The sequence below is a fragment of the Simochromis diagramma genome, unplaced genomic scaffold (genome assembly GCF_900408965.1).
Source record: "Simochromis diagramma unplaced genomic scaffold, fSimDia1.1 OVJJ01000545.1, whole genome shotgun sequence".
NCBI classification, from domain to species: domain Eukaryota; kingdom Metazoa; phylum Chordata; class Actinopteri; order Cichliformes; family Cichlidae; genus Simochromis; species Simochromis diagramma.
In genome coordinates, this window is record NW_024387371.1 from 490,540 (window position 1) to 502,957 (window position 12,418).

A 12,418-nucleotide genomic window follows, 5' to 3' on the forward strand; every position below is an offset into this window, starting at 1 on the left:
ATGTAAGAACATTTTCAACAAAATACTGAGACATTAGACATTGTCTGTATGAAAACGTTGTAAAGAGCAGGCTGTTGCTGGAAAACAAGCAGAACTCAACAGCAGACTCGTTCCATTTAGAGATTGTTGGAAAGGGGAACTGAACCCTTTTAGCGGCTTGTCAGATGTTTGTCAGAGGAAAAGTCTTCTGCTGAAGTTGATCCCATATGCTGTCAGTGAAGCTTACATGGATCAGCTGATGTGGAAGTGTGCAGTGAAACATTGTCACAACATAGGCCGCATAGTCACTTGGAAATGTTCAGGGTTTTTTTTCTTGCTTTAGAATGGATGGTGCACATAAACAGGATTGATCTGCTTAATAGTTAAAAAGATGAATCTGGGGCTTACCTCACAGATTTATTTCTGGCTATTTAAGGTTAAAAATATAAAATATGCAGTCCAAGTAATTTGTGGATGTGCCCATATGCAAGAAAGATCCTACAGTGTCAAGTTCATATTGCATACCCATATGTTTTTATTTATTCTATAGTCATCTTTATATTTTCTCACTTAGAATATTTAGCAAAATAATTGCTCAATGGTCCTTTGCTGACATTGTGAACATGATTATCAGTCAAAACTCTTAAGTCTGCATGGCCGAGTGTGACGTTTTCAGTTGCCATGAAATTCTAAGCGAATGCTGTGAACGTATTGACTTTTGACACCACCGTGGTTCAGTTGTAAACACTGCAAGAAGGTGTGCAATTTGAACCCATGCAGAGTTGAAAAATATGGGCTATCTGGGAAAAGGACACTGTCACAAAAGCGATTCTTAATCTCAAGATTTTGAGTCGCTGGTTGAATGCAGTTCAGTAATAATCATAGCTTATGTCTTTACCCATCCAATCCAATATTTTAGGCTTTATAGCAACACTAAAGCTGACAGTTACTTTTGATTTGTTTTATTTGTAATATTCTTTTTTTTAATTTTCTTATTAAATGTATGTGAAATGTCAGAAAGTTGGGCCTTCTTCCTATATTTTATTTTTGGTTCACAGTATTTTCAGTTATATAAAAATGGAAAAGAAGCACATCCTGACATTGTGTGTGAAACAGTAGAAGTTTGACATTTTAGATGAAAAACAGAAATGTTCTTTTTGATCGTTTGCTTTTTTCACAATATCATAACATTGGCTTATTTAAAGTAAAACAACAACAACAACAAACAAAAAGGAAATTGGGGGAAGGGGATAAACTTTACATTGGCCAAAGTTTAAACATCAGGCTGTCATATTTTTACTGACAATACTTTTGCTTGGGTATGAAAAATGTTGGAAGACAGGGCACAGCACAGAAGGAAGTGTGGTAGTGTTTTGCAGGATACCTCCTCTCATCTCTTTTGGTAAGGTTACACCTCTGGCTATCTCTTTCTTTCCTGCATCTGTCTGAGGCAAGCTCCAAATATTTTGACACAAATGACTAAAAGTGTTGTCTAACAGATCAGCCTGTCAGAAGTGCTTCAGTCTAAACGGAAGTCTGCTGGCCCGTGTGGCGGGTTAAGTAAACGGAGATATGATATATGATTAGAGCACAGTTTGGTGAAATTCTGTGAGAAGACATTTTTATGCTTGAGAAAAGAACATGCACATGCTCACCTATACGCAAGCACAGATGTGGTGTGTAGGCGACAAAGGCACAGGATGTGTGGTTCAGGGGCAGGAAGAGGAGCAGGAGCTGAAAGAAGTGTGTGTGTGTGTGTGTGTGTGTGTGTGTGTGTGTGTGTGTGTGTGTGTGTGTGTGTGTGTGTGTGTGTGTGTGTGTGTGTGTGTGTGTGTGTGTGTGTGTGTGTGTGTGTGTGTGTGTGTGTGTGTGCGCTTAGTAGGAGAGTCCCTGCTGTAGGTCTTGAACTGCAGTTAATGTAACACTGATAGGAACCCGCTGTGCTACTTTGCAGCCCACACACTTGTAAAGTTTCTCAATGATTGTTTATGGAGTTGAGATAAAATTATATCTGGTCTTTTTTTTTTTTTTTTTTTTTTTTTTTTTTTCCTCATTTGTCATGTCTACAGATAAACCGTGAAGCCGTTGTGTGAAAACGTTAGCATGATCATAGTTCCGATCATATATTGTTTAAATGTTTAAACACGCACACTTAACAGCCTGCACTTACGAGCACAGGTAGGTACATACTGTGATATATTTGTCATGTATATTTATATTTGAAATCTCAATCATTTAGACCTGACCAGTAGCTTCTAAAAAAACAAAAAAAAAACCCAAACAACAACAAAAAAACTGCCCTCTCCCCATTGCTTACTAATTGGTGGTTTTTGATCTATACTTGAATGTGGTTTGGGTCACCGCCTCAGCTTCATTGTTTTATGTGGTCAGAGGGGCTGCAGGTACTTGCACAATGTTTTTATTTTTTGTATGTTAGACTGTTAGGGTTAGTACTGAAGTGTTTCATGTTTCCTACATGAAATGGAATTAGAAAACAAGGAGAGCTTGGAGCTAAGTCGGCAGTTTTGTGCCAGATACTGTTATTTCGATTATTTCCATATCATTGCATATAAGTTTTGCGCACCATATTCACACCAGAATATTACCGTGTCATGTGTTGAGAACCTGCAGCTTTGTGTTTTGCTAACTATTACATATCTGTCTGTATCTACAGTTGATATTCGAGAAATCAAGGAGATCCGTTCTGGACAGAAATCTCGGGACTTTGATCGCTATGTGGAGGACTCGGCAGCACGGCTCGATCAGGCCCACTGCTTTGTTATTCTGTACGGCACAGAGTTTCGCCTTAAATCACTCAGCCTGGCAGGTATGCTCAGAGAAGGACTGCTTACACATTGACAAGAAGTAGCCTGTTACCATTGTACCTCAATAAGATCATTAGTACCATTGATAAATCAAATCTTCACATTTTGTTTGTTGCTAGGCTTCTTGTATTTTTAGCCTGTGACAGAATTGAGTTATTTAGATCAGCTGTTTTTGCTACAGCAACATCTGATGAAGAGATGACCATGTGGGTGCAAGGGTTAACCTCGCTTGTGACTGACACATTGAAGTCTCCAACACCTCTTCAGATCGAGCGGTAAATCTGAACTCAAAGTTTGTGTAAATAGACGGCATTATCTGTTTTCTGTATGCAATAAATCGCTTAAGTCTTTCTTTCTTTTCCTTAATTTTAAGGTGGTTACGTAAGCAGTTCTACGCAGTCGATCGCAACAGAGAAGACAGGTAACTAAACTCGGTCAAAGGATATCAGCTGCAGAGTTAATCAGATCGCCCTCACAAGAAATGGATGTTATAAGATGTAACTCAATTGTTTGCTACACCAGTTTTGTGCCCTTTCATCTAAGAGCACATAGACTTGCTGCAACCGGCTGGTAGGTGTCTGTGAGAGAGCTCAGTTGAGGTGTAGTAAGGGAACTAACCCCTCAGCCGCACACCAACAACTCTTCCTGCAGCAGGAAACAGACTGCAGAGAATGGAGAGGAGATGTACAGAGATGTTTGTCTGTTACATCCCTGGCAGGCCTTTGTTGCTGTGTGTGCGCCGTGTATTGTCGTTTCTGGCCAAAATTCCAAGCTGTGTAGCAGAAGTGAAGCCCAAACCACTCAACAGAACATGCAGGGTGTCTGTTTACAAGGTTTCAGCCCATCTGTAAACTCAAAATGGCATTTCTGCCTCACAATAGTATCTACAAGTAGAAGTGTTTGCACATGTTGCACATGCTTATCCGTGTTTGTTTTATTTTTCAACAAAACGTGTTTAGGATATCCTGTAAGGATCTGAAGAGCATGCTGAGCCAGGTCAACTACAGGGTGCCCAACATGAGGTTCCTCCGAGAGAAACTTCCGGTAACCTCTTGCTGCTTACTTTCCTTATCACAAACCTCCTTCCCACTCCCTCTCCCCGCCAACTTCCCTTTCACGATGATGTTGTTTGAGGCTAAAGATTTATGATTTGCCGTTAACAGTCATTTCAGTTTTCTTTCTGATTCTCTGCTTCTTTTATAGGACTCGGAGATGAGGAATGGAGATGTGTCCTTCAGCCAGTTTGCGCAACTTTATCGTAGTCTCATGTTTGATGCCCAGAAAAACGTAAGTGCAGTCTTTTTATGTATCCACAGATAGTCCCTGTGCTTTCATCCCCCTAGCACCCCATCTGATGCTCTGCCAAGGCTCACTTCATCTCCCATCTGTCCGTTCTCAAATGGCTTCAAGATCAATATGCACCAGCTAAAAACCCACCAAACCTCTGTGGTGGAGGCCATTAGGACACACAAACACACACACTCAGAGAAGAAGGCAGGCAAGCAGGGGTCAGATAAAATGGATAACCTCAGTGCCCTCCCCCACCTCACAGGATGTCTAACACTGAAAGTGCAGCGCTTTGATTAATTACTTTAAATGTTTTTTGTTTCTTTACTATCTTTTAGATGGAAATCCCATTTCTACAAAGGTAGGTATACAAAACGCACACACATACACAGTGATGTTTTCTCTTGCATCACGGTTGTTTGCTGAAATTAATCAGTACTTTTTCTATCAGGTTCATTGATAGACCAGAACAGAGGATTTCCCTGGAGGACTTCAAGAGCTTCCTCTTGGAGTCTCAAAAGGTATTCTCTCAGTTGTTGGACATTTACATACTTTATTGCCGATTTGTTTTGTTTCCATGCTCTAATGCATGTTTGTGTTTGCTGTTGCAGGAGATGTGGGCCACAGATAACAACAAAGTGCAAGAGTTTATGTTCGGCTACCTGAAAGACCCCCTGAGGGAAGTGGAGCAGCCTTATTTCCAGCAAGACGAGGTATGCGCACCTCGATGCCTCACTCTTTCTTTTCCCCCCTTTTCTCACTTGTGTTCTTGTGTTTTTTTCTGGGTCTTCACTCACTAACGGAAAAATGTACCATGTTTTCATAGGTTATGTTTTCCGATTTCCCCCCTGTGTTGTTAGTGTGGGAGGGAGATGCTCAGAAATTAACATGACTGGCCATGATCTTGGCCCTGAAGCACCTCCTCCTACACAGATATAAAAGGTTATTGAGTATGGTGCGGCATGACAGTTCTGCAGAAAGCGAAGGATGATTTTTGTGGTCACCGTAAAGTCATGAATAAAAGAGGAAAGTGGGACAAGCGAGCCTGCAGGAGGTGATGCTGTGTCTTCGTGCCAGAGGATGTTAGATCACTGGTGCCCAGGCCTTGATTATGTGCAAAGAAAAGCCCATGAATAGTTAAAAAAAATAGATACTTTATTTTAAATATTATCACTACATGGAAATTATTATAGTTGAAGTTTAATGGGGAATCTGATATGTACAAATCCTACTCTAATGTGATGTTTTTGTTTGCTGATTATGGAATCCAATGTCATTATGTGTTTAATACACAAGTTAAATCTAAGAATCTGGATTAAGCAATTATGACAATAATTATGACAACAATAATTATGACATTTTGAACCCCACATGTTCCCCAGATGTTCCATCTCAGTTTTTCTTAGTTTTTGTAATTTATTCATGTTGGCAGTTGTGCGTGGTCGGTGATTTAACAGTGTTTTTTAGAAGCATTCATATTATTTTGACATAAAGTACTAAGATAAATGTTTCATCTTGTACTTTTCCTACTTGTTAGCATGTGTACAAGTTGACTGCCCTGTGGTTTAGAGCAGCGGTCCCCAACCCCCGGGCCTCGGACCGGTACCGGTCCGTGAGTCGTTTGGTACCGGTACTAGTTTTATTTTGTTGTATTTATCCACGACACCTTAAAGGCCGGTCCGTGAAAATATTGTCGGGCATAAACCGGTCCGTGGCGCAAAAAAGGTTGGAGACCGCTGTTTTAGAGCATTTGTGTTGTTTAAGCATGTGGAAATGTGCCAGAAAAATGTATATTTGCAAGGTGTACCTGCTTACAGGATAGATGGGCTCGTGCAATGAAATGTTTAGGTTTTGTATTTGTTTTGTTTTTTTACTTTATATCTTGGAATTTAGAATTATATTGAAACCAAGATAGACCTTTTCACCAGTAACATAAAAATAACAATAATTTTGGTGGAAACACAAACTCAACAGTTCTCACAGTCCAAGGGCTGGATCAGAACTTGGCAGTTCGCCTCTCCTTGGGGGCTCTAGTGCATGCCTGTGCATACAAACAGGTGTTGAGCCACTTCTTAAATGCCTTAAGCAACGATGCCCTGATTCCTGAGTATTTAGGTCAGATGTTTTTAAGAATGTGATCATTATCATTTCAGTGCCACGTCGGTATATTGCTTTAAGTTAGGGTCTGCAATTCTTCCCACTTTTCACTTCTCCTCATTCTCTCTTGTGTAGTTCCTCACATACCTGTTCTCCAAAGAGAACACCATCTGGGATTCCTCCCTGGACCAAGTGTGTCCTGAGAATATGAACAACCCCCTGTCTCACTACTGGATCTCCTCTTCGCACAACACGTAAGCATGAAGGGCATTTATGCATGTGTCTGGTTTGCCTGCTTTAATTGGGCCCTGGGAATGCTGGAGTTCTTGAAACCTCTGCCCAAAAAGAGGTCTTTTGAACTGGCTTCACACATCAGATAAAAGTGTATTATTTAACAATCTCTTTCCCGAATGAGATCCAGGCGTTTATTTTGCAGGAAAATGTATTTTTCCTCCCATTGAAAAGTGTGTGAAAGTCAGCGCAAGTAATTCTGTACTAAATGTGAAACAATGCTCATTGGAGCGACGGAATGAAAGTTTCCCATGTTGCTTTGATTAGGCTTGAATTGACTGACTGAATGAGTAAGAAGTATTTATCCGGTCAACAGAGGAGAACGAGCCCTTTTGATATGACTGTATCGATTTATTTATGTAATCACCATAAAAAGTGTGTTCGTGTGTTAAGACACTCCCTGACATGTTAATCCTGTGAGAGCCTGTGTGGCTGTGTGTTTTGTGTACATACTTGACAATGTGTGCTTATTTTTAGCTACCTGACAGGAGACCAGTTTTCCAGTGAATCGTCCTTGGAGGCATACGCACGCTGTCTGAGGATGGGCTGTCGCTGTATTGAATGTAGGAACACACACACACACACACACACACACACACACACACACACACACACACACACACACACACACACACACACACACACACACACACACACACTGGAAGGTGTACGGTTTACCCACGAGTAGTAAATCACCACTGCTTGACTTTTAACCAACTAATTAACTTTTACCCACTTTCTTATCCTTCACAGCTCGACTTTTAACCCCAGCTAATACACCCTTAACCAGGTCCTCACATGCAAAAACTTATGCAACCGTTCCCGATATTGCTTTTCAGCAAACCCTTGTCAGGCAGGTTTCTATAAATAAGACTTGTTTGTTGTAGATCTTGTTTGCCTTGAAACATACAGATCCTACAATTGTCCCGTCACTCACACACGTCTGTTTATTTTCTTTATCCTTAAAGGATAAAAGATAAAATGATGTTGCATGCATGTGTCTATGTTTTTTTTCAGTGGACTGCTGGGATGGCCCTGAGGGAATGCCAGTCATCTACCATGGGCACACCCTTACAACCAAAATCAAGTTTTCTGATGTCTTGACCACCATTAAAGAGCACGCCTTTGTCACATCTGAGTGAGTGTGCATGACAACGCGCTATTCTTGTTTTGTTTTTTCTTCTCTTTTTATGACTGTCAGTGGGGATGTGGTGATTAACAGGATAAGAGATGGTGAAGATAAAGAGATGACGGGCACACACTAATGTAGAAACACTGTGGGCAGGCCACAGTGACATCACTGTGAGAAAATAAAAGTCACATCAGAACAAAGTTAAACAAGGGGTTTCCTTGGATTTGCCACTCCTCTGAGGTTGAATCGGTGGTCCCTTTTACAGATATCCCATCATCCTGTCCATAGAGGACCACTGTAGTATTGTGCAGCAGAGGAATATGGCCACTCACTTTAAGAAGGTGTTTGGAGACATGCTTCTAACCAAGGCAGTGGATATCGCAGCAGATGGGCTGCCCTCACCCAATCAGCTCAAGAGGAAGATCCTCATCAAGGTCAGAGCCTCTTGGAGTCATGAGAAATCTTTTGATTTTTGGGGGGTGGGGATTAGTAACCTTACTCTGTCTGTCCTTCTCCTCTTATCTGATGCAGCATAAGAAGCTCGCAGAAGGCAGTGCCTATGAGGAGGTGTCCACCACCACTCCCTACTCAGAGAATGATATCAGCAACTCCATTAAAAATGGCATCCTGTACCTGGAAGATCCCATTAACCATGTAAGCATGTTCAGTGTATAAATAGTTTCTGAATCCTGCACGAGAAAGAATTTTTGGGCAGAAATGGTCAGAAAAGAAAAACTAGCTTCTGTATCACATATGCTTTATGTGGTGTTTATCAGTAAAAACATGAAAAATCACGTTACGACAAATTATGTTGCAGTCTTCCTTTATCATCTCTTACACTTACAATTATAACTCAGACATGCTTTATCAGCATTTTTTCCTTGGGATATCAAGTTCTTATTCTGTATCATCTTGTGCCACTTTGCACTGTAACACATGGATCTTGTAAATATTTGATCCAGCTATTTGAACTAACAATCTGTCTCATTTCTCTCCCTTCATCCCAGGAGTGGTACCCTCATTTTTTTGTTCTGACCAGCAGTAAGATCTACTACTCAGAAGAGACCTCCAGTAACCCAGGAAATGATGATGAGGAGGAGCACAGAGAGGTTAGTAGGTCTGACCTGCTGCTGAAGTACAGAAATTATTTTTGAGCGTGAACATTTGTTCGCATTGTTCGGAATTTGATGCAATTTTAATATTTAGAGGTCTGTGGGAGGCTCTTATTTAGAGATAAAGTATGTAGATACACATAAAGTGAACACATCTTGAATCTTCCCAGGTGTCCTATGGTATGGATCAACATGTGACAGAGAAATGGTTTCATGGAAAGCTTGGTGCTGGGCGGGATGGACGGCAGATAGCAGAGAGGCTGCTGTCTGAGTACTGCCTGGAGACTGGAGCTCCTGATGGCTCCTTCCTAGTTCGCGAGAGCGAGACTTTTGTCGGAGACTACACTCTGTCTTTCTGGTAAAGTACACATATTTTGTATTTAAAAAAACATCTATTGGATTTCAGGGTGGAAAGGGTAATTTAGGGGAAATCACTTTTAAGTATAGGAAACTTTAACTTGTATGTAGAAAACTAGCACGTGCCACTAAAATATAACCAAATTTAAGTGTCGCACTGGCAGATCAGTCAGTGATCATGGCTGTCACAGTGTGGCGTGTGATCTGTCTGATATTATGAGCTCTTTGTGAAAGGAGGGCAGGACAGATCAGTCTCTGTTATTTACCTGCAAGCTATGGGAACAATGTAGAGATGGTATCACAAGGCAGTTTGTTAAAGATGAACAAGAGTTCACGTGTTCTTAACTTGTTTATCAAACTGGAAGAAAAACTGACCTTTCATTGTATCTCTCTCTATCTATCTATCTCTCTCTCTCTCTCTCTCTCTCTCCATGCCTCCCATCTTTGCAACAGGCGCTCGGGGCGGGTGCAGCACTGTCGCATCCACTCTCGTCAGGAGGCAGGCAGCCCAAAGTTCTACCTGACTGACAACCTGGTATTTGACACGCTCTTTGCTCTGATTACCCACTACCAGCAGGTGGCGCTGCGCTGTAACGAATTTGAGATGAAGCTGACTGAGCCAGTACCTCAGACCAATGCTCACGAGAGCAAAGAGTGAGTACACATATGCATTTTCAAAGATTACTGAGAAAGTGCTGAATTTATTACGTGATGTGCATCATATTTTTGTTTTTGTTTGTCGCAGGTGGTACCACGCCAACCTCTCCAGGAGCCATGCAGAGAACATGTTGATGAGGGTTCCTCGCGATGGGGCTTTTCTAGTCAGGAAAAGGGCAGAGCCCAACTCCTTTGCCATTTCATTCAGGTAACTTAGTTGCCAGTTTAAATCTTAGATGATCAGCATATTGAGTGTAGATGCACATAAATGCCTTGGATCACTGTTATTTAGCAGAGTTCTCTCTTTGGGTTTCTTCACAGAGCCGAGGGTAAAATAAAGCACTGTCGTGTGCAGCAGGAGGGTCAGACCGTGGTGCTGGGCACCTCAGAGTTTGACAGCCTTGTAGATCTTATTAGCTACTATGAGAAGCACCCTTTGTACCGTAAAATGAAACTACGCTATCCCATCAACGAGGACACACTGGAGAAGATAGGCACTGCTGTAAGTACCACATTATACAGTCTACAAAGGAAACGTCTGGCCAGTGAAAAATGTTGTATTGTTTCATGGCATTATGCTAGTTTCATTCTGTGGTGAAATCACCACCAGCCTAGCAAAAAGAAAAACAAACTCATAATGTATTGCCCAATAGGAGCCAGACTACGGGTCACTGTATGAGGGAAGGAATCCAGGCTTTTATGTGGAGGCTAATCAAATGCCAACATTTAAGGTAAGAGTGCAGGATGGAGAAATCGACAGTTAGCTGAGATCTGCAACATCAACACTTGGACATGTAAACATGACGTAACCTTGTGTGCTGTCTTTCAGTGCACGGTGCGAGCCATGTATGAGTATAAAGCCCAGAGAGACGATGAGCTTTCCTTCACTAAGAATGCTATCATCTCTAATGTGGAAAAACAGGAAGGGGGATGGTAAGTGGCATCAAATCCATTCAGGAAGTAGCTCTTAATTATTAATTTAGACTGCGAATACGTGCTTAGCATTAGAGAACTACGGTAAATTAGTGAATTACACATTTAAAATTCTCTTAGCTGTCCTGGGATCATTTTCTAAATATGAAACTCTTCTAAATATTTACAAACCACATCCCTTGTCTCTTTACCCCTCCCGCCTCTTCTTCTTTCAGGTGGAAGGGTGACTGTGGAGGAAAGAAGCAGATGTGGTTTCCGGCAAACTACGTGGAGGAGATCAGTCCGTCAGCAGCCGAGCCTGATAGAACTGTGAGGATCAAACCCTTAAAACGAGATGCTTACTCAAGCACATCTTTTTTGTATTTATTTAAAGAGAAATGAGTACACCTGCTCCCACCACAGTGAGGTCATTCATGTCTTCATTTACAAAGATACATATGTGCTCTCTGTTTTCTGTCAACAGGAGATTACTGAAAACAGTCCTCTTGGAGATATGCTGAGAGGAAGTCTTGATGTGTCTGCCTGTCAGATTAGTAAGTAGCACCTTCGCTTCCTGTAGCAAGTCACCTTGAGAGCAGTAAACCCCTACTAACTGCTTTTAAAAATAAATTTAATTGTAGGACACAGTCATCACTAGGGCTGGGCAAAACGATTATTTTCCTAATCGATGAATCTAACAATTAATTTTTCAATCCGATTCTATTTTGATTTGATTCGATTATCGATTATTTCCCCATTATTTGACTTGTACAGCAATTTCACATTTGCTAATTTATGTATCTCAATGAAAAACACAAATTTCTTCATTTGAACACCTTTTAATAAAAAAATTGCAAAATAAAGTTGTAGTATTACAATCTTATATTAGAGATAGCATTTAACAAGAAATGAAATGTACAAAGTGCATAGCCGTCGTGCTTTTATGATAGGCCATTTCCACCTTACAAAGCCGGCAAACGACGACTGAATCACTTCCTTTTCTATTAAAATATCCCCATACTGTAGAACTGCGTGTTCGGGTGGAATGATTTAAGTCGACTGCGGCTGCCTCACTTGTGTTGCCGCTACTCACTGCCGCCATGTCTGTTTTGAAAGTGACAACGCGTCGACGTATTTTACGCGTCGGCGTAATCGATTACGTCGACACGTCGTCCCGGCCCTAGTCATCACTCTCTTTATTGTTATTTTTCTCCATTATCAGCCTCTTAGTTTAATAAGTCTTCTCTGTTTTTATTATTACTGTTGCTTTTCTCTCCGATTTGCATTTGATATGTTATTGACATCCTGCAGCCTTGTCAGTACACCCCTATTAGGTCTGGCACATGCTGCCTTGCATTGTTAACCTGAGTCCGTTTGTCCATTTGGGTGGCTCGTTGGCACCATCTAGTGGTAGTATGAAAGATGAGCTAAAAATGCTCAGAAAGTAATTGCATTCATTTACAAAAACATGAATGTTTTAATTAAAAAAAAACAAAAAAACAACTATATTTTAAAAGGGATTATTTGGTTTTATATAATCCTTTCATTCTTTAAAAATAACTCCTTGCTGAATGTTATCACTTATTGTCTAATACTGGATGATACAGATGGTTTACAATAATTGCTATGGATTTGTCATCTTGGGCTCTTCTCAGGTGGTTCTTCTCCACCATGTCTTCTTCCTTTGCTTATGGTCTGTTAGTCTAGTATGTCCATGATTTCAGCACCAACCTCATTTATTTACTTTTTTAAAACCGTCATTACTTCCA

At 40.9% G+C, this 12,418-nt stretch overlaps 1 protein-coding gene across 1 annotated transcript in view; it reads left to right on the plus strand.

Annotated features, from left to right (window-relative positions):
* The window catches only part of plcg1 (phospholipase C, gamma 1), a 29,651-nt gene that overhangs the window by 7,479 nt on the left and 9,754 nt on the right, over nt 1–12,418 (plus strand). The window contains exons 3-24 of the mRNA XM_040007777.1: nt 2,654–2,806; nt 2,986–3,079; nt 3,178–3,225; nt 3,764–3,848; nt 4,008–4,091; nt 4,430–4,452; nt 4,543–4,612; nt 4,703–4,804; nt 6,324–6,442; nt 6,957–7,042; nt 7,497–7,617; nt 7,877–8,045; nt 8,143–8,265; nt 8,619–8,720; nt 8,894–9,081; nt 9,534–9,734; nt 9,826–9,945; nt 10,059–10,239; nt 10,391–10,468; nt 10,567–10,670; nt 10,886–10,979; nt 11,134–11,203. Coding sequence (XP_039863711.1) covers nt 2,654–2,806; nt 2,986–3,079; nt 3,178–3,225; nt 3,764–3,848; nt 4,008–4,091; nt 4,430–4,452; nt 4,543–4,612; nt 4,703–4,804; nt 6,324–6,442; nt 6,957–7,042; nt 7,497–7,617; nt 7,877–8,045; nt 8,143–8,265; nt 8,619–8,720; nt 8,894–9,081; nt 9,534–9,734; nt 9,826–9,945; nt 10,059–10,239; nt 10,391–10,468; nt 10,567–10,670; nt 10,886–10,979; nt 11,134–11,203 — 2,415 coding nt within the window. The remainder of the gene's footprint in view (nt 1–2,653; nt 2,807–2,985; nt 3,080–3,177; nt 3,226–3,763; nt 3,849–4,007; nt 4,092–4,429; nt 4,453–4,542; nt 4,613–4,702; nt 4,805–6,323; nt 6,443–6,956; nt 7,043–7,496; nt 7,618–7,876; nt 8,046–8,142; nt 8,266–8,618; nt 8,721–8,893; nt 9,082–9,533; nt 9,735–9,825; nt 9,946–10,058; nt 10,240–10,390; nt 10,469–10,566; nt 10,671–10,885; nt 10,980–11,133; nt 11,204–12,418) is intronic.